The 22,310-nt window shown below is 38.6% G+C and overlaps 3 protein-coding genes across 8 annotated transcripts; 2 read left to right on the top strand and 1 right to left on the bottom strand.

Annotated features, from left to right (window-relative positions):
• The first annotated feature begins 254 nt into the window (after positions 1 to 254).
• Positions 255 to 4,624, top strand: LOC103504948 (AFG3-like protein 2). Its single transcript, XM_008469252.1, has 7 exons — positions 255 to 501; positions 2,208 to 2,241; positions 2,425 to 2,574; positions 2,848 to 2,941; positions 3,421 to 3,586; positions 3,817 to 3,955; positions 4,501 to 4,624. The coding sequence occupies exons 1-7, from the start codon at positions 255 to 257 to the stop codon at positions 4,622 to 4,624; spliced, it is 954 nt and encodes a 317-aa protein (XP_008467474.1).
• A 207-nt stretch (positions 4,625 to 4,831) lies between these two features.
• Positions 4,832 to 15,432, top strand: LOC103504941 (AFG3-like protein 2). Its single transcript, XM_017449914.2, has 15 exons — positions 4,832 to 4,969; positions 5,671 to 5,797; positions 6,002 to 6,161; positions 6,348 to 6,497; positions 6,769 to 6,862; positions 7,196 to 7,361; positions 7,879 to 8,017; positions 8,569 to 8,687; positions 9,055 to 9,264; positions 10,561 to 10,845; positions 11,634 to 11,888; positions 12,259 to 12,426; positions 13,024 to 13,162; positions 13,729 to 14,027; positions 14,744 to 15,432. The coding sequence occupies exons 1-14, from the start codon at positions 4,883 to 4,885 to the stop codon at positions 14,024 to 14,026; spliced, it is 2,397 nt and encodes a 798-aa protein (XP_017305403.1). The 5' UTR covers positions 4,832 to 4,882; the 3' UTR covers position 14,027; positions 14,744 to 15,432.
• A 414-nt stretch (positions 15,433 to 15,846) lies between these two features.
• LOC103504940 (protein CREG1) lies at positions 15,847 to 20,899 on the bottom strand. 6 transcript variants are annotated; one of them, XM_008469244.3, is made up of 6 exons: positions 20,796 to 20,899; positions 19,169 to 19,336; positions 18,577 to 18,731; positions 17,906 to 18,031; positions 17,253 to 17,343; positions 15,847 to 16,196 (listed from the first exon to the last, which is right to left on the bottom strand). In XM_008469244.3, exons 2-6 carry the CDS (start codon positions 19,308 to 19,310, stop codon positions 16,015 to 16,017), a joined length of 696 nt encoding a protein of 231 aa, XP_008467466.1. In that variant the 5' UTR covers positions 19,311 to 19,336; positions 20,796 to 20,899; the 3' UTR covers positions 15,847 to 16,014. The 6 variants fall into 6 exon arrangements, with proteins under 6 accessions (XP_008467466.1, XP_008467464.1, XP_008467463.1 ...); XM_008469242.3 differs by lacking the exon at positions 20,796 to 20,899 and adding an exon at positions 20,638 to 20,782; XM_008469241.3 differs by lacking the exon at positions 20,796 to 20,899 and adding an exon at positions 20,361 to 20,446.
• Positions 20,900 to 22,310: the final 1,411 nt, after the last annotated feature.

Here is a 22,310-nt window from a genome sequence, read left to right as displayed (position 1 = left end):
TTTATACCCAGTTTTAATGGCAGGATACTGTGTTTTGCTGTTTTGGTTGCTGTTTCTATTTCTAGTTCTAGGTACATTGTACTTACTGTTCTAGGTTCTAATCTCGTGTATTTGGTATTGCACGTTATCCCCATAGGAATTCCTTCATGTTAGGTATATTTGTAGATGTCAAATTGGACATTCTTTAATACATACCTAGGTAGCTCTGAATATAAGTTTCTTCAAATTGTCTTTGGTCTCAGTCGCACCTATAAATGGAAGTCATGAGGAGTTGTAAAACATATTCCCAGGAAAACTTGAGTGGGGACAAAAAAGAGGCCATGTTCTACTTTACTGTGGGTAAAAAGTTTCGCCCGAGCCTGGAAGGCTTCAGTGTTATTTATACTTTGTCGAAATTTTTGGCTCCAAGTTCTGGACCGGAACAAGTGTATGAGATCCCCATAGGGCCATACATTGTACATGAACCTCCTGAATTTGTGAACCCTCTTGAGGGAGCACCAGGCTCCTGTTTATGAGGCTATTGCTTTGACCACTACGCCACCGGTAAAAGTAGTCTAAAAAAATAAGAGACCAAACTATTTCATTTTGAGCTCGCATCCCCCCCATCATTCGCCTGAAATGACCCTGTACAGATAAATCATTCTTTTGGTTGCTTAATTATTATGATTTATACATAGAAGGAGGGGAAATTTTCCCACTTTTCCTTCAAGCCTTTTCAGAGAATAGTTTTATCACAGTTGCTTCAATTTCCTTACAATGTTCATAGATGGCGCCACGGTACACATTTTCAGGAAAATGTGAAATGTCTGAGCGAAAAGAAAATTAATGTCCTTTTACATGGTTTTTTGAATATTTCACCAAGATACAAACGACTTTGAATAAACATAAGTTTAACTCAGGTACCTAGGTATCTATTTATCTCTCATCAGTAGGAGGAATTAAACTCGAAAAATTGACGAAGGAAACTTTTCTACAAACTGCAATGTAAAAAAAAGAAAACTCTTGAGCGATGTTCAGATACATAAGTAGGTGGGTACATGATAATTACGCATAAAAATAGGTATTAAGTACCTAATAAGTAGGCGATTTGTAAGGAGTATGGGGAAGCTAGACAAAATAATGGACAAACCAGAGAAGGAAAATTGAAGAATTGAATTAGAAGATTTAGAAGAGAGTTTCAGTTGTCTAACGACTCTTCTTCATTGTAAGAGATAATATGAAAATACTTTTTAGTCCGTCCTTCCTATATCATAACAATAGTAATAAAAAGGTATAAGGGACGGACTATTGTATTCGCTTCGGTGTCTATCTGTCAGTCAGTCAGTCCGTCAGTCTGTCCCCATAGCAGGACTTATCCAAACCTGGTCGACCTATATATCAAATTAAAGGTCTTTTTACCAGGATCCAGAAAACCATAAAGCCAAAAAACCAAAAAAAAAACTGGTTTCTAGTTTAAATCATTTTCACAGTTCTTTTGGGCGTTTATTAATGAAAATATAGGCTAATTTATACAAACTATGGACCTTCACAAAATTGCAGAGTCAATCATCAAGTCACTATTGGAAAAGTAAAATTTCCTGGTCCTGGTCAGTAATGTTTGAGAGAATAACAAAAAATTCTTCTCCTTTGGCGTTCACGCATCGACCGTTGCGTTTAATCTGAAAATCTCAACTCCATTATTTTCGATGTCCAGCCCTCTGAACAAAATATTTATGAATATCACAAGCCAGCCCTCGAGTTGAAAAACTTTCTGATAAAACATAAACGAATGGCGGAAAGTTTGTATAATGATAATACTTCACTGAATTGTGTACCCTCTTTGTGTACATTATATCACTGGAAAGGAAAACTTTTTACTTAGGTACTACTGAGTGAAGTTTTGCGGGAAGTATTGTTTTCGGTCCAATTTTTCGTAACCAAGTTTCAACGAAAATAAAGAGTTTGGGAGGTTGAATGTGCTTTGTAGCCTGGAAGACCAATACAAGGTACCTTACGAATGTAACAACAAATTGCTATGTGTACCTCACCCTTAGTGTGATTGTAAACTTATCTAGATGCTTAAGCAATCGAAAATATTACCTAAATGTCTATCAAAATTTGAATATGATTTTACGACTTTAATACATACTACTAAACTTATAAATAGGTAGTATCTTTTCCTACTATTGAATGTTCCCATAAATCTTAAAGCCCCTAGGAATATTGAGGTTATGCTTCCGGTGGAGGAAAAGGTGGCCAAGGGTGAGTAATAAATCCATCTTTGGTTCTTTGGTAATTCTTCAGAAGCCACAACAATGAAAAAGATAGCTCCTTTTTGTGTTTAACCTACCCCTATAATAATACTGGTCACTGCTCATTTGTGACCTTCTTAAAACAAAATAAAAATATTACCTAAGTGACTAACTGTTGCTTTCTCCCTTTCAGATCTGGAGGCAAAGGTTTTGGTGATTTCAGTGGTGGAGACAAGGAGAAATATTTCATGTATGGGCTAATAGGAAGTGTGGCAGTACTAGCAGCAGCAGTCATGTATGAGATGAACTACAAGGAAATCACATGGAAAGATTTTATCAACAAGTAAGCTAGACAGTTTTTCATGTCAAATTGTTTTAGCACTCATTGTCCTTAATGTTCATACCCTTAACATAGTGGCCCAATCCACAAAGATACCTATAGGTGAGATACATTATTATGTTGGGTTTGATAAAGTAGATTTAAGGTTTGGTAAAGTTGGGTCAGGGTTTGTTTCATATCTTGATAAGAACCTGTAAGGAACCTTTTCTTTCTGATCAGCTTTTTTTATTATTATTTTCTTGTCCTTTGATGTATATTGTCTTGATTTTTTTCCAGTGTATTAACCAAAGGCATTGTAGAAAAATTGGAGGTTGTGAACAAGAAATGGGTTCGAGTCAAACTGTTGCCCGGAAACTCAATGGATGGAGCTGTAAGTATAAATGATTTTGTTTAAAAACCTCCAGTGTATGTATTGGTCTACAACAGTATGCATCAGTACCTCAGTATAACACATTTTCTTGGTTTAATCAGTCACATTAGAGGCTTTTGCATGTGAGAAAAAAGAATTCTGTTGATCAGTGAAGTTGGGATAAAACAGCACTAAGAAATAAAAACTTTAACTTAAGTGATAACATGTTTGAAACCCTAAAACTTCAAGATCCTTCACTCCTTACTTAAATAGTATCTTGTTTTTATATCTAGGAAAATGACCTGATACCAACCTGGTTTTAGGTTTTCAGTTTTTCACATCTCCTGAATTGATTTGAATCCAAGAGTTTAAGCTCACCTTGTGGGCCCGGCTGTTAAAGGATACATGCTCTAGATCTAGAATACTAGAACGTCTAGATCCTTAGGTACTTTCCTTAATAGTAACTTTTTTCTCATCTCCTGGATTGATTTTAATTTCAGAACTTCCTCTGGTTCAACATTGGATCTGTCGACTCATTCGAACGAAATCTGGAGCTGGCTCAGGCTCAGATGCACATAGACCCGGCCAACTATCTGCCAGTCATTTACAAAACCGAAATCGAACTGTCCAGTCTGTCTGGCATACTGCCCACACTCCTCATTATAGGTAGGTATTGTCTCATTATGAGTGGTTACCTACCAACCTACCTAACCCAAGGGTATACACATACAGTCTTCAAGTCTTCAGTCGAAATATACTTTGGTCTCCTGTATTGAGTGCATCTGTTCCCAATGGATCAATGAAGTTAAGCAGCGTTGCGCGTGATTGGTATCTGGATGGGTAAAACATTTGCAGTTAAACAACTAATAAACAAAAATAAAACTGTGATTTTCCAGGGTTCCTAATATTCATGATGCGCAGGTCTGCTGAGATGATGGGAGGCAGGCCAGGACGTAGGGGGGGAGGTCTGTTTGGAGGTGTCATGGAGTCTACAGCCAAACTGATCAACTCCTCAGATATTGGGGTCCGGTTCAAGTAAGTTTGCCTTGTACGTGGGAGAGCACAGTAAAATCATTAATTTTGTCATTAAAAATTATTTTTGAGATGAATGAGGAGAACACTTGGCTTTTGTTTTACATTTTTATTTTTTATTTAACAACAGATGGCCATTTCGCCTGTTACGACATCATAAGTGTATTTCTTATTCCTTTGATTTTTCCTGAATTTTGTGTTTCGTGGTTTTCGTGACTGTATGGACTGTAGGACTTATTCCGCCTCGATAATTGAGTAGCTATTTCAATCGAGTAGCGACCAGTGTAGGCGTTACCAGTGTAAAAAGATTGATGGTAAATGGGGAATAATAGTAAAGGAGATATTTATTAACACTGTGATGCCCTCAAAAGTTGTAAAAAGGCTCTCTGCTTCACGTTAAATAATGCATGATTTGATATGATTGTAAAAAGTTTGATATGACCCATTTCTCAGTCGACCTATTTCTGGAACAACTTAAAATTTGATGATGATGAAAAAAGTCTTCTTTATTTTTACTATGAGGATTGCGCCATTTTCTGTTTCCCCAGGGATGTAGCTGGCTGTGAAGAAGCAAAGGTGGAAATCATGGAGTTTGTGAACTTCCTGAAGAACCCACAACAGTACATTGATCTAGGAGCTAAAATTCCAAAGGGAGCCATGTTGACAGGTTAGTGAAAATTTCATATCTACCTCCAACAACTTCTTCTTTTTCTTCGCATTTTCCCGTGTACAAACGGGGTCGGCGTGTTTCGTCAGCCTCTCAATCAGCCCTAACTAGGGTAATTGCTTTGGGCTGACATTTGGTTTTGGCTACATCTAACAAACATGTAGGTACCTTTAATATTCCAAAGTATTACTTTAGTGGGGCTTGGTCCTAACTTCCTAAGTTGAGATTTTTGTGATTTCTAGGCAGAAAGAAATAAATCCAGGATGGCCCAGCGAATGTTATGTACGGCTAAAAAGCTAGAACGTTTCCTATTGCACAATATTAACCATGGCCGATATAGCAGTTTCCACGTAAGTAAAGACTGGTTTCAGTTCTAGGTGATATAATATAATATTTATATTTTGAGTTTCAAGATTAAATCAATCTATTAATTAATAGTACCTATTTAAAACGATCTGTTCATAAAACAACCCCGTTTTACTTCCCTTATCCTATAGGAAGGAAAGTAATGTAATCGAGTCAAATTTTTCTCGTCCAGGTTTCACGGGAGCCGATATCGCCAACGTGTGTAACGAGGCCTGGTCTTGTGGCTTGCAAAGGGATTGACAGGCATCTTGAGATTAAAAGCTGATTTTTAGGATTGAACAGAAGTCCAAATTGTATTTTTCAAGAAATGATGCAATTTATTATGTAACAGCTCTTTTAATTTAGCTTTTCCTCTCTGCTCTTATTCAGTGGTAGGATTATCCACCTAGATTGATTGGGTTTAGAAAAAAGCTATAAAAATGCTATGTATTTGTTTAATTCCAAGCCCCGAGCTTAAGGGATAATATTAGACAGCTGTCTGTAATCTTTGAACAAAGCTATCCTGTGCCAAGGTTAACTGGTGTCCAATTAAAAATGTCTGTCATGCCATACTTAGTACACTTACTATTTTTGTCATATCAAGGTATTGTATTTTTAGTATCAAGTAGTTAGTTATAAACACAAAGGTATTGGAGTAGTGCTTATTCCAAATTTTCATATGGACTTTAATTCTTTTCTTCCTCAGATTAACAATTCATTAGCAACATTACCCAAAAGCAATTTCCCACCTACCACCGTAGAATCAGTATTACATCAGTGGAGGATTATTCTATCTGAAAATGTACCCAAAGGATTCGAGAAATTCTATCCAGATAAGAACAAAAAGAGTGCTGAGAAACCCAAGGAAGAGGGCAAGCCATCAGATAGCACTCAGCCTCCATTATCTAAGCCAGACCTATCCTCGTCTAGGTCTGGTTCCAGTCCTTGGAACATGGGAGTGTTTGGAGGAGGTGGAGGAAAGTGGAGGATTATTCTATCTGAAAATGTACCCAAAGGATTCGAGAAATTCTATCCAGATAAGAACAAAAAGAGTGCTGAGAAACCCAAAGAAGAGGGCAAGCCATCAGATAGCACTCAACCTCCACTATCTAAGCCAGACCTATCCTCGTCTAGGTCTGGTTCCAGTCCTTGGAACATGGGAGTGTTTGGAGGAGGTGGAGGAAAAGGTGGCCAAGGGTGAGTAATAAATCCATCTTTGGTTCTTTGGTAATTCTTCAGAAGCCACAACAATGAAAAAGATATCTCCTTTTTGTGTTTAACCTACCCCTATAATAATACTGGTCACTGCTCATTTGTGACCTTCATAAAACAAAATAAAAATATTATTACCTAAGTGACTAACTGTTGCTTTCTCCCTTTCAGATCTGGAGGCAAAGGTTTTGGTGATTTCAGTGGTGGAGATAAGGAGAAATATTTCATGTATGGGCTAATAGGAAGTGTGGCAGTACTAGCAGCAGCAGTCATGTATGAGATGAACTACAAGGAAATCACATGGAAAGATTTTATCAACAAGTAAGCTAGACAGTTTTTCATGTCAAATTATTTCAATGTTCATTGTTTTTAGTGTTCAAACTCTTAAGTAGTGGCCCAGTCTACAAAGACATCTAGGTGAGATACATATGTTGGGTTTGATAAAGGTAAGTTAAAGTTTGGTTAAGGTTTGTTTCATAACTTATAAGAACCTGTAAGGAAGCTTTTCTTTCTGAACACCTTTTTTTTTAGCACTGATCATTTTCTTGTCCTTTGACTCCTTTGATAGATATTGTCTTGATTTTTTTTCCAGTGTATTAACCAAAGGCATTGTAGAAAAATTGGAGGTTGTCAACAAGAAATGGGTTCGAGTCAAACTGTTGCCTGGAAATTCAATGGATGGAGCTGTAAGTAAATGACTTTTCTATTTAGAAACCTCCAGGGACCACTGAAGTTGTGATAAAACATCACTGTGATAACAAAAACCTTTGACTCATGGTTGGGTCCACAAAGTGAGTTTTAACTTCAGATGTTTAACTTTTGGATTAAGCAATCTAATAAGTTGATTTCAAAATTTTCAACCAGTCGGATTTGCTTAATCCAAGAGTTTAAGCTCACCTTGTGGGCCCGGCTGTTAAAGGATACATGCTCTAGATCTAGAATACTAGAACGTCTAGATCCTTAGGTACTTTCCTTAATAGTAACTTTTTTCTCATCTCCTGGATTGATTTTAATTTCAGAACTTCCTCTGGTTCAACATTGGATCTGTCGACTCATTCGAACGAAATCTGGAGCTGGCTCAGGCTCAGATGCACATAGACCCGGCCAACTATCTGCCAGTCATTTACAAAACCGAAATCGAACTGTCCAGTCTGTCTGGCATACTGCCCACACTCCTCATCATAGGTAGGTATTGCCTCATTATGAGTGGGTACCTACCAACCTACCTAACCCAAGGGTATACAGTCTTCAAGTCTTCAGTCAAAATATACTTTGGTATCCTGTATTGAGTGCATCTGTTCCCAATAGATCAATGAAGTTAAGCAGCGTTGCGCGTGATTATTATTATTATTATTACACGATTGGATCAAACTTTATTCACATAGACCCGGCCAACTATCTGCCAGTCATTTACAAAACCGAAATCGAACTGTCCAGTCTGTCTGGCATACTGCCCACACTCCTCATTATAGGTAGGTATTGTCTCATTATGAGTGGTTACCTACCAACCTACCTAACCCAAGGGTATACACATACAGTCTTCAAGTCTTCAGTCGAAATATACTTTGGTCTCCTGTATTGAGTGCATCTGTTCCCAATGGATCAATGAAGTTAAGCAGCGTTGCGCGTGATTGGTATCTGGATGGGTAAAACATTTGCAGTTAAACAACTAATAAACAAAAATAAAACTGTGATTTTCCAGGGTTCCTAATATTCATGATGCGCAGGTCTGCTGAGATGATGGGAGGCAGGCCAGGACGTAGGGGGGGAGGTCTGTTTGGAGGTGTCATGGAGTCTACAGCCAAACTGATCAACTCCTCAGATATTGGGGTCCGGTTCAAGTAAGTTTTACACTTGGGAGTGGGAGACCCGAGTTAGATTCCCAGCGAGATCAAACACAATCAAATCATGAATTTTGTTCTCAATTTCTTTTAGCCTTAAGATACCAACATATTGGTCTCAGGTACCATAAGCTTTGTGCAAAACAATAGAATTAATTTCGTATTACGTGTTTTTCGTGACTGGATTTGCTGTAGGACTTATTCCGCCTCGTGAGGACAATATACTTAGTAGATATTTTAATAGAGTAGCGACCATTTGAGGCGTTACCAGTGTAAAAAGAGTGATGGTAAATGGGAAATAAGAGTAAAGGAGACACTTAGTAATACTGTGATCTGTGATGCCCACAAAAGTTGTGAAAAGGCTCTCTGCTACAACACACATAATTCATGATTGTCACTGTTGTTAGCTAATACCAAGAATTGACCATTAGGCCATTTTCTTGCGCACATCCCAATATTTTCCTACAATGTCTGTGCTGGCTTCCAAATTCATGATTTGATATGATTCAAAAAAGTCTTTATTTTCACTGTGTGTTATTTTTTATTCCCAGGGATGTAGCTGGCTGTGAAGAAGCAAAGGTGGAAATCATGGAGTTTGTGAACTTCCTGAAAAACCCACAACAGTACATTGATCTAGGAGCTAAAATTCCAAAGGGAGCCATGTTGACAGGTTAGTGAAAATTTCATATCTACCTCCAACAACTTCTTTTTCTTCGCATTTTCCCGTGTACAAACGAAGTCGGCGTGTTTCGTCAGCCTCTCAATCAGCCCTAACTAGGGTAATTGCTTTGGGCTGACATTTGGTTTTGGCTACCTCTAACAAACATGTAGGTACCTTTAATATTCCAAAGTATTACTTTAATGGGGCTTGGTCCTAACTTGCTGACAATCTAAATACATTTTTTCTTTTGTTTTGTTTAAGTATCCTTACTTATATCTTGTTGTTACAAATGTCGGAATTGTTGACCATTAGACCATTTTCCCCCAAATCTCATTATGTTCTGTTTACTTAAATCTTACCTTGTTTTATTCCCCAGGTCCTCCGGGCACGGGTAAAACCCTCCTAGCCAAGGCGACAGCGGGTGAAGCCAACGTCCCCTTCATCACAGTATCAGGGTCCGAGTTCCTCGAGATGTTTGTAGGTGTGGGCCCCTCTCGTGTGAGAGACATGTTCTCAATGGCCCGGAAACACGCCCCCTGTATACTGTTCATTGATGAAATCGACGCCGTCGGTCGAAAGAGAGGAGGTAAAGTCAGTGATCTTCTTCTGGAGATCAGTCCCTACACAAAAGAGGAGTACAGTAGAACCTCGATTATTTCAACTAATTGAGACCGGGGGTGGTTGAAATGATCACTTTCTATGAACTTTTTCTCTGATAAGATAGGATATCCTTTGAAAGATAGAAAGAACAATGAATTTTGGAGTTGAAATAATTGAGGTTCTACTGTACTATCTGTTCCTAGGGGATGGATAGTGCTCCTTCTTACGTAGGTGTGCACTCGTACCTACTTTTGTTTATTTCTTCTTCAAGTTCTATTTCTATGTATTTTTTAACATTTTTTTCTCCTATCCATTGTTATTGACTATTGTAAGTACAAATAAATGTTATCTTCATCTTACCAACCTCATTGGTGCAGTTGTCAACGCGTTGGACTTTGGATCTGGAGGTTGGTGGTTCGAGTCCAAGTCATAAAATTTATCTAGGGAACGATATTTGTGACAAGCATTTAAATATGTTTAACACAATTAAAAATTCCTTAAGTATCTCGAGTACAAATTTTTGTCGATGGTGGGATTCGAACCCGGGACCTTCTGCATGGCAAGCAAGCGCGTTACCACTGGACCAACCGTATCTTTACTTATATCTTGTTGTTACAAATGTCGGAATTGTTGACCATTAGACCATTTTTCCCCAAATCTCATTATGTTCTGTTTACTTATATCTTACCTTGTTTTATTCCCCAGGTCCTCCGGGCACGGGTAAAACCCTCCTAGCCAAGGCGACAGCGGGTGAAGCCAACGTCCCCTTCATCACAGTATCAGGGTCCGAGTTCCTCGAGATGTTTGTAGGTGTGGGCCCCTCTCGTGTGAGAGACATGTTCTCAATGGCCCGGAAACACGCCCCCTGTATACTGTTCATTGATGAAATCGACGCCGTCGGTCGAAAGAGAGGAGGTAAAGTCAGTGATCTTCTTCTGGAGATCAGTCCCTACACAAAAGAGGAGTACAGTAGAACCTCGATTATTTCAACTAATTGAGACCGGGGGTGGTTGAAATGATCACTTTCTATGAACTTTTTCTCTGATAAGATAGGATATCCTTTGAAAGATAGAAAGAACAATGAATTTTGGAGTTGAAATAATTGAGGTTCTACTGTACTATCTGTTCCTAGGGGATGGATAGTGCTCCTTCTTACGTAGGTGTGTACCTACTTTTGTTTATTTCTTCTTCAAGTTCTATTTCTATGTATTTTTTATCATTTTTTCCCCTATCCATTGTTATTGACTACAAATAAATATTATCTTAAGTATCTTTATCTTAGGTCGAAATTTCGGAGGCCACTCGGAGCAGGAGAACACGCTGAACCAGTTGCTAGTCGAGATGGATGGGTTTAACACCACCACCAATGTTGTTGTTCTCGCGGCCACAAATCGTGTGGATGTGCTGGATAAGGCCCTCCTGAGGCCGGGCCGGTTTGATAGGCAGATCTTTGTGCCGGCCCCGGACATCAAGGGCCGCGCTAGTATATTCAAGGTGCATTTGAAGCCGCTAAAAACGGACCTGGATAGGGACGATTTGTCGAGGAAGCTGGCTGCATTGACGCCAGGTAAGTTGGAACTATTTGGGACATGAAGCTAACGTATGTTTTCGGCTGCTCAGAGTAAGTTATTTTTTCTGAGTACTACAAGTACCACATAAAATATGTTTAGGTTTGGTTTGGAAGGTTTCAAGGTTTGGAAATAAAATTTGATCATTGGGACCTAAAAAAGGTACATCAAATTTAACTCTACTAACGTTTCAAGGTTTGGAAATAAAATTTGATCATTGGGACCTAAAAAAGGTACATCAAATTTAACTCTACTAACGCCGACCCTCAATAAATAGGAACCCCGACCCTCAATAAATAGGAACCCCGACCCTCAATAAATAGGAACCTCGACCCTTAATAATAAGGACAAGGCTAGGAAGTAGGAAGAACTAAGAGTTGAATTCTAGCTATGTGAAACTTTTTTAAACCCGACCCTCAATAAATAAGAACCCCGACCCTCAATAAATAGGAACCCCGACCCTCAATAAATAGGAACCCCGACCCTTAATAACAAAGACAAGGCTAGGAAGTAGGAAGAACGATGAGTTGAATTCTAGCTATGAGAAGCTTTTTTAAAAGAAAATCAAGAGTCATTGCACTGTTTTGAAGGTTAAAAATACATAGTTTCATTTTAGCCTTTGTGAGGTGATATAATATAATATTTATATTTTGAGTTTCAAGATTAAATCAATCTATTAATTAATAGTACCTATTTAAAACGATCTGTTCATGAAACAACCCCGTTTTACTTTCCTTATCCTATAGGAAGGAAAGTAATGTAATCGAGTCAAATTTTTCTCATCCAGGTTTCACGGGAGCCGATATCGCCAACGTGTGTAACGAGGCTGCTCTCATAGCAGCTCGAGACCTACACACTACCATCGTCATGAAACATTTCGAGCAGGCCATAGAACGAGTAGTGGCGGGGATGGAAAAGAAAACCAACGTCCTGCAACCCGAGGAGAAGAAAACAGTCGCGTATCACGAGGCAGGTCATGCCGTGGCCGGCTGGTTTCTACGTTATGCCGATCCTCTGCTGAAAGTGTCCATTATACCTCGAGGTAAGAGCGGGGCAAAGAATCGACTCATTAATTGAAACATTGAAAGGAATAATTAAAACACATGCGTTTTGACCCTTGGACCAAATAATTTTATCAGAACAAACAAACAAACTACGATGGACATGCATTTATTAGTAGTTCCCTCCCCCCCTCCCCTGGACTATGCTATTTATTTGTTTTTAGACACACAAAATTTGGGTTGTCATGTAACACAGTCTTTTTTTACCTTCTTTAAAAACACTGGGTCCGTCCATAGGAGAAAATTTTGCCAATACTGGGTATAATTTTTTTCACCCTTTTTGTGATTTCGAGAAGTCTAAACAAGCTCTACAATTCACTTACATAACTGCAATTCCATCTGATGTTCCAGGCAAGGGCCTCGGTTACGCCCAATACCTACCACGAGAACAGTACCTCTACTCGAAGGAGCAACTGCTAGACCGAATGTGTATGACGTTAGGTGGCAGAGTGTCCGAGGAGATTTTCTTTGGGCGAATAACAACCGGAGCTGAAGACGATTTGAAAAAAGTCACCCAAAGTAAGTAGCATTTGGAGATTTCGTTATCTTTACCATTATAAAAAAGCGAGATCCATTCACCGACTGATCGAACTATCTCTAGAACCCCAACACCTAGGAAGCTGAAATTTAGTAATAATATTTCTAATGGTTTGTCTGAGGACTTTAAACAGAGAGGATACCAGCCTGAATTTTCCCTTGCTAAAGAAATAGCAAAGGTTGAGTGCCAAGAGCATCCCCGTCTGAACATGGGAAACAGTGAGGAAGATGAAGAATTTCCAATATGTTCTGGATGTGGCGATAAGAGAGGACTTTGCCGAAATCCAAACCGATCTCGATTTGTGATCAATTTTCCGTGGCAAAGCAATGTTCCGAGACAACCTGCTAGTGTGGCACAAGCTCTGCTTATACGGATGGGTATACCATTTATAAAAAAATGTACGTTCTGAGTTTTTTGTCAATCAAATATAAATGGAAACTTGTTAATAACATAATATTTACAAGATTATTATTATTATTATTATTATTATTATTTTAAGGCTTTAATGGCAGGATTCTCACACTGTGAGTTCTTCCACCCTGATCTTTTTTTTAGCTAAATTTCCTCTCTATTCGCAGGTGCGTACGCACAGGTGGCACATTTCGGTATGAATGAGAAGGTGGGCAATGTGAGTTTCGATATGCCTCAGCCTGGTGAAATGGTACTCGAGAAACCCTACTCCGAGAGCACGGCACAACTGATTGATAACGAAGTCAGGTAAGATAACATAACATAACTTATTGCTGAAAATTATAGAATATTGTTTTTTTTTTTTTTTTGTACTTTTTTTAGAGACCATCACCCCGGTGTATAGCAGATACAAAAAGATATCTTTTCTTTATTCTGCTATCGCCATTCGGCGAAAGCTAAAGCCGCTACAACAACAACAAAATTATTGCTCTCCTTCGCATCATTTAATGCCTTTCTGTCCTTTCCTTCCAACAGATCCCTCATCTCCAACGCATACACCCGGACCAAGGCCCTTCTAATCATGGTACTCGAGAAACCCTACTCCGAGAGCACGGCACAACTGATTGATAACGAAGTCAGGTAAGATAACATAACATAACTTATTGCTGGAAATTATAGAATATTAGTTTTTTTTGTACTTTTTTTAGAGACCATCATCACCCCGGTGTATAGCAGATACAAAAAGATATCTTTTCTTTATTCTGCTATCGCCATTCGGCGAAAACTAAAGCCGCTACAACAACAACAACAACAACAAAATTATTGCTCTCCTTCGCATCATTTAATGCCTTTCTGTCCTTTCTCCCCAACAGATCCCTCATCTCCAACGCATACACCCGGACCAAGGCCCTCCTAATAGAACACAAAGCCAGCGTGGAGAAAGTCGCGGAACGGCTCCTTAAGAAGGAAATCCTGGACCGGAACGACATGATTGAGCTGCTCGGGACGCGACCGTTCCCGGAAAAGTCCACGTACGAGGAGTTTGTAGAGGGGACCGGGTCGTTTGAAGAGGACACTAGTCTGCCCGAGGGACTCAAAGACTGGAACAAGGACAAGGAGGTCCCGAAGAAGACGGAGGAAAAGGAGGAGAAGAAAGCGAAGAGCAGCTAAGGTAAGTCATTTAATGTTGTTGGCATCAGCTGTAGCCAAATGGTGATGGCAGAATAAAGAAAGGATATCTTTTTTTTTCTGCCATACACCGGGGTCATGGTCTCTAGCCATGTTTAATTTTCTCGTTCTGAACCGCAGTTGACCATCGTGAGGTCTTGTGCTTATTCTGTAAAAGCAAAGAGAACCTTTTGAAAACTATCAGCTAGCTAGGCTGTTTAGGGTTAGTCATCTAATGAAAATCAGTGATTCGAAACCTTATGAGAGAATTCATTGAATGAGAAGGAAATAAATCGTGACTCCCTTTAAAAAGAAGAGGTTTGATAGAGCTTCAACTGCTATTGTCTTATCGTCCCGAAAGCGAAGAGGAGGAAGACAAGTAAGACAAGATAGGAGAAAGCCAGCCGTTCCGAGAACAAACCTTATCTGTTTTTCTTTTTTGGGCGGAAATCAAACACAGGACCTAGCGCTTACAAGGCAGGCGTGCTACCCTCCAAGGTAAACCTTTAAAAAGAAAATATAGGGATACCTACTTATTTTATCTTAGTAAGTACCTTGAACTTTTACCAAAGAATATTAGTGAGAATCTATCTTAATCTTTTTTTTTTTTTTTAATTATTTATTTTCTTTCTCCAAAAAGGAGTTTTAACACTGGAACCTTAGTCTTTAATAGCTATCAACAAACTAATATTTCAATGTCTGCTCTATTGACCTATGCAGTGTTGGCGACAATGTTGGTGATTTAGAGCATTTAGAAAGACTTAACTTGTGTAATGCCTGATATTTGGCCAACTTGTCAAGTGGTTTGACTGTCATTTCCACCAATAAACAGTCATCTTGCACACTACCAATGTCTATTTACTTCCTCGAAACAAAATGGCAGCACTGTTTGGGCGAGTCTGGTAGTTTGGAGTAAGCAACGAGTTTGTGGAATCTTATCGATGTTACTGGTAAAGCCGAAGTCATTCCTTTAGCATGTTTTTAAGTACTTTCTACTACACTGACCTTTTAGTGCATAGCATCCTATTTTCTAGGAAAGTATTTATTGGGAATCTGCTGGTCCCTGCCAGCAGATTGGTCCCTTATCTATGTCGTTAATTAATTGCTCCATAAAGTTCATACGGGTCTTTTTGTAACACACTATTCTAATTCTTTGAAATGTAAACCACATTATTTTGGCCACAAATAATGGCTTAAAAAATAGTATTTAAAAAGTTTTAATTCATTAGCCAATCACGCACTATTTGTGGCCAAATTTACGTCAATACTCAAACAATTCTGGCCGGGATTCCAACAAAGTTTAGTTGGATTTCTGTTCTGAAAACTGTGTATTGCTCTCGGTCTTTTGGATTCCTTCGAAGGCAAAGTTGATTCAACCCAATGATTTTCCAAAAAGAATATAATCTAAATCATGATTTATTTATGGTGAAACGAAGATCCTTTTTAAGGGGAAACTATTTGAAAAATTATAATAATCTTGCCAAATTAATTGCTTTTAGACACGCGAAAATGGATTTTACTTTTATTATTTCTCAAACGCTAGTCGATTTTCAGAAAGATTGGCTTTCTTGAAATAACAATGCCTTGATTACAAATTCAGCAAAGATTTCATTCAATCTGTTGATTTTTAGCTTCTTGATTTCCAGATTTAAAAGGTAAAAATTGTTTTATAGAAATTTGTACCATAATATGTTCTAGACTTCTAGAGTTTATTTGATTTTTTATATAATAAAAAGTATTCTTTCTGTAAATATTACATCCATGTTTTTTTTTTTTTTTTTTTTTCTTTTTTTTTTTTCGCCTTATCTCTTTAATTTGAGACTCCGTTGTTAAAATTTCCTCGACAAAATTGTTAAAATTCCCTCGACACAAATCCCTGTTTGTTTTAGTACCTATTCCTTAAAAAAGTTCAGATATAAATAAGACTTTGGTTACTCTTAAGATCAGGAGGAACTTTTCCTATGCATCCCAGCGGGATAAACAAGATCTATTCAAGACTGATATACATTCCTAGGATCATGGTGATGGTGGGATTGATGTAGGAACGAATGAAGCGTCAGCCTGTCGGGATCAGATCGGAAGTAGTCGGCCACAGTCGGGAATTTCCGACCTCCAAATGTGTCCAGAACGCAGACGTGATGAATCTGGAGCTTGGCGAACTTCCAATCGTGACCTTGAGAAAATAGAAAAAATGGAGATTGGTTAATTTTCCGATTTGATTTTTGGCAAAAAAATATCTTGTAATTCGCCCTAAATACGTTGGGACAGTCGACTGGGGTGATAGAAAATACCTTGGTAAATTTCTATTGTAAAGTCCGTACCCTTTATTTCAAGGCAAAAAAATATCTTGTAATTCGCCCTAAATACGTTGGGACAGTCGACTGGGGTGATAGAAAATACCTTGGTAAATTTCTATTGTAAGGTCCGTACCCTTTATTGGTCCCCATTTCAAGAAAATACCTTGTTTAAAGCAACGTGTTTAAATTGTGGGAACCTTAGCTTGTTGATTATCTTGTTTGATAGAGGTTTGATCGGGCAGTTGTTCAGTGGGGCCCACAGCTGCTACTACAGGGCATCTGTCCCAAATGTACTTGGTGCAAACTTCGTGAATGTCTTTAGCGGTTACGTCCTGAAAAACAGAGAGAATTAGAAATAGGAATCAATACTTTTTTTCTTCCAGGAATCTGTTGAGTGGAGGACAGAAAAAAAGGCATTATTAAATGAACGAATAAAATGAACCATTAGGCAAAGTATTTTACAGTGTAGAGTATGAAAATAAGTATAACAAGTAGTTACATTCAGTTCCCTCTATTAAATCCTTCTTTTTTTATCCTTCCTAGCAATAAGTTCTGTGGACTTAACTGACGTCTCGAAAAAAAAAAAAAAACAACGTCGACGATTTATACTCACGACTATTCTAGCCTCCAACTCGTGACCCCCAAAAAACACAACCCCGACCCAACGTTGTGAGGTTTGATGTCACTGTATGGATCTGGTAAGGCCTTTTGTGACGGTGGTTTTACCCTCCATTCGACAAGATCCCCACATCCTCACATAAACCACACCCAGCCTGAGTGGGGTCGGGAAAAGTCAGAAGCACGCACTTGCCCAGATGGTCACCCATCCGGTTACCAACCACGTGTAACGTTGCTTAACTTATTTGAGCAATTGGGAACTGGTGCGTTCAACGTTCTATAGCTGGTTGTGGTAGATTATTGAAAATTCTTACTCGGTTCTTCGATTGTCCAGTTTTGCATGACGGGATGTTTGGTCCACAGGAACTTCTTGGCTCGAGTGTATTCCGCCGTTTCATTGTTCAACTGAAATTGCAATATTTTCACAGGTTGAGTGCTTCCACCTCTGCAATATTAGTTAACTCCTGGATCTATTGTCTCATTTCGACTTGGGCCACAGTGACTTTAACCGAATTGTAACATTGGAATCGTAGTCATGTGACTTTAATTGAAAATCCAAAGCTATGAAAATGACACCTACAGGTCTCTAGGTCGTATGTTGAAAATGATACAGATCTTTCACTCTGGAGGCGCACGACTAGGTCGTATGTTGATGAGTTTTTGGACTTTACATGTCTAAGCTTTCTCAGCAGTCAAGTTTTATTTTGTAACTCTTTCTCAGCCTCTTTGAAGGGGTTGCCCAGTTGTTTAATAACTCCCATTGGACAGCCTCGACCTCAGTTATCTTACCCTACCATGCGCAGAGTGCCAGATCTGGCACAAATTGAAAATTTGCCAAGAGAGGGTGAAAAATTACGTTTATTTAAAAAAAAAAGTCTTTCGATTTCCTTTTTGTACTTGTCAAGACCTATAACATACTAAAATTTGAATAAAATCGGTGATATTGTGCATGGTAGGGTTAACTTACCACAACAAACTTGCCAGTCAGAATAACCTGGGCACATCTAGGGTCTTCAGGATCATAATTCTGCTCGTAACAATAGTGGCTCTGACTTAGAGACATGATCACGGAGGCTCTCTCGTTACCGGGGATCTGAAAATTCAAAGTAAATTTAGAGTAAATTAAACAAGAGTAGAGGAGAATAGAATAGACCTTGTTTATCCTTCTCAAATAGGACTATTAAGTCCCTTTTTCCCAGCAATCTAAAAAATCTTTATTTTGCAGCATTGTAGAATTTTCCAAATATCTCAATAATCCAGCACCCAATGTTTACCTATTGAATAGACCTTGTTTATCCTTCTCAAATAGGACTATTAAGTCCCTTTTTCCCAGCAATCTAAAAAATCTTTATTTTGCAGCATTGTAGGATTTTCCAAATATCTCAATAATCCAGCACCCAATGTTTACCTACCATGCTGGTACCGGTCGCTATGGGTATTTATATTACATAGTTACTCATTTTCCTCACGAGGCTGAGGACTCATTTTCCTCAGTCACGGAATCAATCATTTGCATGATACAATTTTTTTGACCCCGCCGGAAATCGAACCCGGGTCTCCCGCGTGCAAGGCGTGCGCAGTGACCACTACGGCATGGGAGGTGATAAAATAGTGTGGACTGCTTATTTATGCACTCACCATTAGATCGTGTATAGTCTCGTCCAGAGGGGAGGCCATGATGTAGGGAATCCCAGTACTGGAGTTAGCTAGGCCATCACTCACGGAATAAACGCGTGCCATGGGGTAGTCCAGTGTTCGGTTGTGCTTGGACTGGTAAGCCAGCGACATCCATTCTGGAGACAAGCGAAAGCAAATTGGGTATGAAGACTGAGTGGTTCAACTGTAGAACTCACTGTGAAAAGGGGCCCCATAATTCCCAATTGACCCCTAAATTTAATTTATGTTGAACATTTTTGCCAAAATTCATCAAAATCAAACAAACGGTACAAAAGCGGTCATTTTTACTCCGCCTAGGGTGAGAAGGTTAAGACTTAGGAGTTGAGAATACAGAGTCGTTCGTGCAGTAGGGCTGAGATCGAAAATTTGGACCCCTCAAAAAAAAAATTACTATCGGCATACAGGCCTTGGCCGAGCTTCGCATCAAGCGTTCCAAGTCAAACGTTAACCCTCGTTTTTGCCAGCCTAGTTAGCTTGGTTGGTACTGGTAGCAGATTTTATCCTAAATGGATAATGTTCGTTCTCCGAACGGCTTGCTTTCCCGTCTACTTACCAGAATGATGGACGATGTATCTTGCCATTTTGGCTACTTGATCCACGGGTGGTGGACCATGGCCATCGGCTAGGGATGAATGGACAGAGTATATAACTGCAGCCAGAATGAACACGGGAAACAGGTACTTGAAGTGAAGCATCTTGCTCAAGAATGAAGTGGTTTTACCTGAAATAAAATAAATTTAGGCTGTTTAGGGTTAGTCATCTAATGAAAATCAGTGATTCGAAACCTTATGAGAGAATTCATTGAATGAGAAGGAAATAAATCGTGACCCCCTTTAAAAAGAAGAGGTTTGATAGAGCTTCAACTGCTATTGTCTTATCGTCCCGAAAGCGAAGAGGAGGAAGACAACTAAGACAAGATAAGAGAAAGCCAGCCGTTCCGAGAACAAACCTTATCTGTTTTTCTTTTTGGGGCGGAAATCAAACCCCGGACCTAGCGCTTACAAGGCAGGCGTGCTACCCTCCAAGGTAAACCTTTAAAAAGAAAATATAGGGATACCATACTTATTTTATCTTAGTAAGTACCTGGAACTTTTACCAAAGTAGGGTAGATACGTACCATTTTTTTTTTTTTTTTTCTTTAGGTATAGCGGCAGGGTTCTCGTGAAGGAGCTCTTCCATCCAACTACTAGTTTTGGTCAATTAAAAATAATAATAATGATAAAAAAAAAAATAGTCAATCAGATTGCTTGATCCGAGAGTTAAACCGGATTTAAACTCCGATCGTAGTCCCGACCATTTGAGCGAAGACTTAAATTTTTTCACATTTTTACGCGATTGTTCCTAGCTACAACACACTCTTCTCTTATTGTTGTACAAAATATTGCTTGATTCCAACTCTTTGCAGTCGAACACAGACGGACTTCGATTTAATTAGGGACCAACAGTAGCCGAAGACATAATATAGGTAACAATAAGAAATATTGCGTGATTTCTAAACTTTTTCTAATCGAACACAGCCGAATAACTAACCCGTACAGAAACCACTACCTCGTAAAATGAATAAGTTTACTAACAGTAAAATGAAGTTTTATTCACAAATGCAATGGACTTTGCGTAGGCAATTAAAATCAATCGACTGAGATTGGGATGCCTTTGTTATGATTCCATTTAGAACGCAAATAGATAAACAATTATGATAATAATAACAATTAAAAGATAATAATTATGTAGCTAGGTACACTCACTTTTCTCACTCGTCATTCTCACCAAAACACAAAATAAATACTGACTCACCAAGGTATATGGCAGTGTAACATAAGTAGGTAGGTACGAAGTTTACTAACAGTAAAATGAAGTTTTATTCACAAATGCAATGGACTTTGCGTAGGCAATTAAAATCAATCGACTGAGATTGGGATGTCTTTGTTATGATTCCATTTAGAACGCAAATAGATAAATAATTATGATAATAATAACAATTAAAAGATAATAATTAATAATTATGTAGCTAGGTACACTCACTTTTCTCACTCGTCATTCTCACCAAAACACAAAATAAATACTGACTCGCCAAGGTATATGGCAGATTGTAACATAAGTAGGTAGGTACGTATCTGAAGTTGACAAAAAAAAAAAAAACAAGTACGATTTATGTAACTAGAGTCGGTCGTCTAACTTACCTTATCAAAAGCAAATCACCAGGTAATGCTAAATGCGATAGTCCACTGGGTCACCTAGAGATGAAATACCTATGTGGTCTCAGTTAGCATTGTGCTTTAGCAGTGGTGTAGGTATAGGAAGAGTTTTCTGAGGAAAATTCTGTGAAAGAAGATCTCTATTCTCTAAAGTTGGACCTTCGCCATGCTAGTTAGTTAACAAGTTAACAAGGGTTCTGCTCCAGAAAACAGACTAAAAGTTAAAAGTTATCACATTTAAGGTTAAACTTATTAAACTCAAATATCCAGCCTAGTTAGCTTGAAAGTGTAGGGCGTCGTCTTGTCTTGTCTTGTAAGCATTAAGCCACGGGGTCGATTCCCGCTCGGGGCAGATTTTATACTGAACAGATAAGGTTCGTTCTCGGAACGACTGGCTTTCTCCTATCCTGTCTTCCTCTCGTTTTCGGGACGATAAGACCTTGGCAGTTACAATTCCCTCTATCAAGGTCCTTTTTTCTTCTCTGAATGTTGACAAAAGCGTCAGTGTCGACCCAATGTAAATCAACCTACTTTAATCAGGATTTAACCTACCTCCATTGACAAATAGCTAAGGTCGCCACTGACGTGATAACAGAATTCCAAGTCTCCCGTATTATCTAGGGAAGAGTCAACTAGAGTGTCACTCTGTTTACAATGAACGGCTAGGTTTTTGATATCATGCATAATAGCAAATGATTTTAATTCCACTCAGTGGTTCGTAAAGTGAGCGCTTGCATTGGTTCTCAAATCGTTTTATTGTTGCGTAGTTTGCACTCAAGAGTTAAAAAATAAAATGTCCCTCGGATTCGCTTTTGCATTGATTCAAGGACATTATTTATGCCACCATCCAGAAACGGAAGTTTAGTCAGAATTTTTTCCTCCCGTCTGGGAATCGAACCCAGCACCTCAGGTTCGGTTAAGAACGCAACCGCAAATATTAATTGAAATAAAGAACACTATATTTCTCTTAGAGAACACAACATCGGATCAGATTTTCACATTTTATTCGCAGTTGCTTTTCTTCTACATATTTACACAGGATTTCATTTCAAATGGACTAAAGTCAATTCTTAACATCACGTTTTCTAAGAGAAAAAAGCAAGAACTGTGGAAACAGAAAATAATTTCCACTGCCCACGACAAATGGAAAGCGGGAAGTACTACTTCCATAGAATTTGACTACAGTTTTTTAGAACAGAATGTAACAGAAGTCGAAAATGTACAGTTGATTAAACCCCTCTGAAGTTCCTAGAACATTAAAAATCACCTGTTTGCAAGATTCGAGAAGCTTCCTTGTTTTAACAATGTCTGGTTGGAAGATGTAAGTCATATCGCTTCAAATCTTGCTCCATAAGTTAAGTACCTACTGTAATTTCAACAGAAATGAAATGTCGGTTCGACCCCGACATCTCATAATAATTCAAAATCTAGTAACACCCCTTGACACTGAATGAGAATGATCGAAAATTCGTAACAAAATCACTAGAGAGTGCTCCTAAA

The sequence above is a fragment of the Diaphorina citri genome, unplaced genomic scaffold, assembly GCF_000475195.1.
Source record: "Diaphorina citri unplaced genomic scaffold, Diaci psyllid genome assembly version 1.1 scaffold142, whole genome shotgun sequence".
Classification (NCBI taxonomy): domain Eukaryota; kingdom Metazoa; phylum Arthropoda; class Insecta; order Hemiptera; family Psyllidae; genus Diaphorina; species Diaphorina citri.
Note: the sequence above shows the minus strand (reverse complement) of the source record. Positions and strands in the feature narration are given on the sequence as shown.

Bases quoted from the DNA above. Each gene is read 5' to 3' on its own strand.
- LOC103504948 (XM_008469252.1), top strand. From the start codon at position 255: ATGGAAGTCATGAGGAGTTGTAAAACATATTCCCAGGAAAACTTGAGT. The intron at 2,575-2,847 runs GTAAGCTAGACA...ATTTTTTTCCAG, and splicing joins TGGAAAGATTTTATCAACAA to TGTATTAACCAAAGGCATTG. The intron at 3,956-4,500 runs GTAAGTTTGCCT...CTGTTTCCCCAG, and splicing joins GATATTGGGGTCCGGTTCAA to GGATGTAGCTGGCTGTGAAG.
- LOC103504941 (XM_017449914.2), top strand. From the start codon at position 4,883: ATGGCCCAGCGAATGTTATGTACGGCTAAAAAGCTAGAACGTTTCCTA. The intron at 5,798-6,001 runs ATAAGAACAAAA...AATTCTATCCAG, and splicing joins ATTCGAGAAATTCTATCCAG to ATAAGAACAAAAAGAGTGCT. The intron at 6,498-6,768 runs GTAAGCTAGACA...TTTTTTTTCCAG, and splicing joins TGGAAAGATTTTATCAACAA to TGTATTAACCAAAGGCATTG.
- LOC103504940 (XM_008469242.3), bottom strand. The intron at 18,732-19,168 runs GTAAGTAGACGG...GCTTGTCTCCAG, and splicing joins ATACATCGTCCATCATTCTG to AATGGATGTCGCTGGCTTAC. The intron at 18,032-18,576 runs GTGAGTGCATAA...TTGAATTTTCAG, and splicing joins AGACTATACACGATCTAATG to ATCCCCGGTAACGAGAGAGC.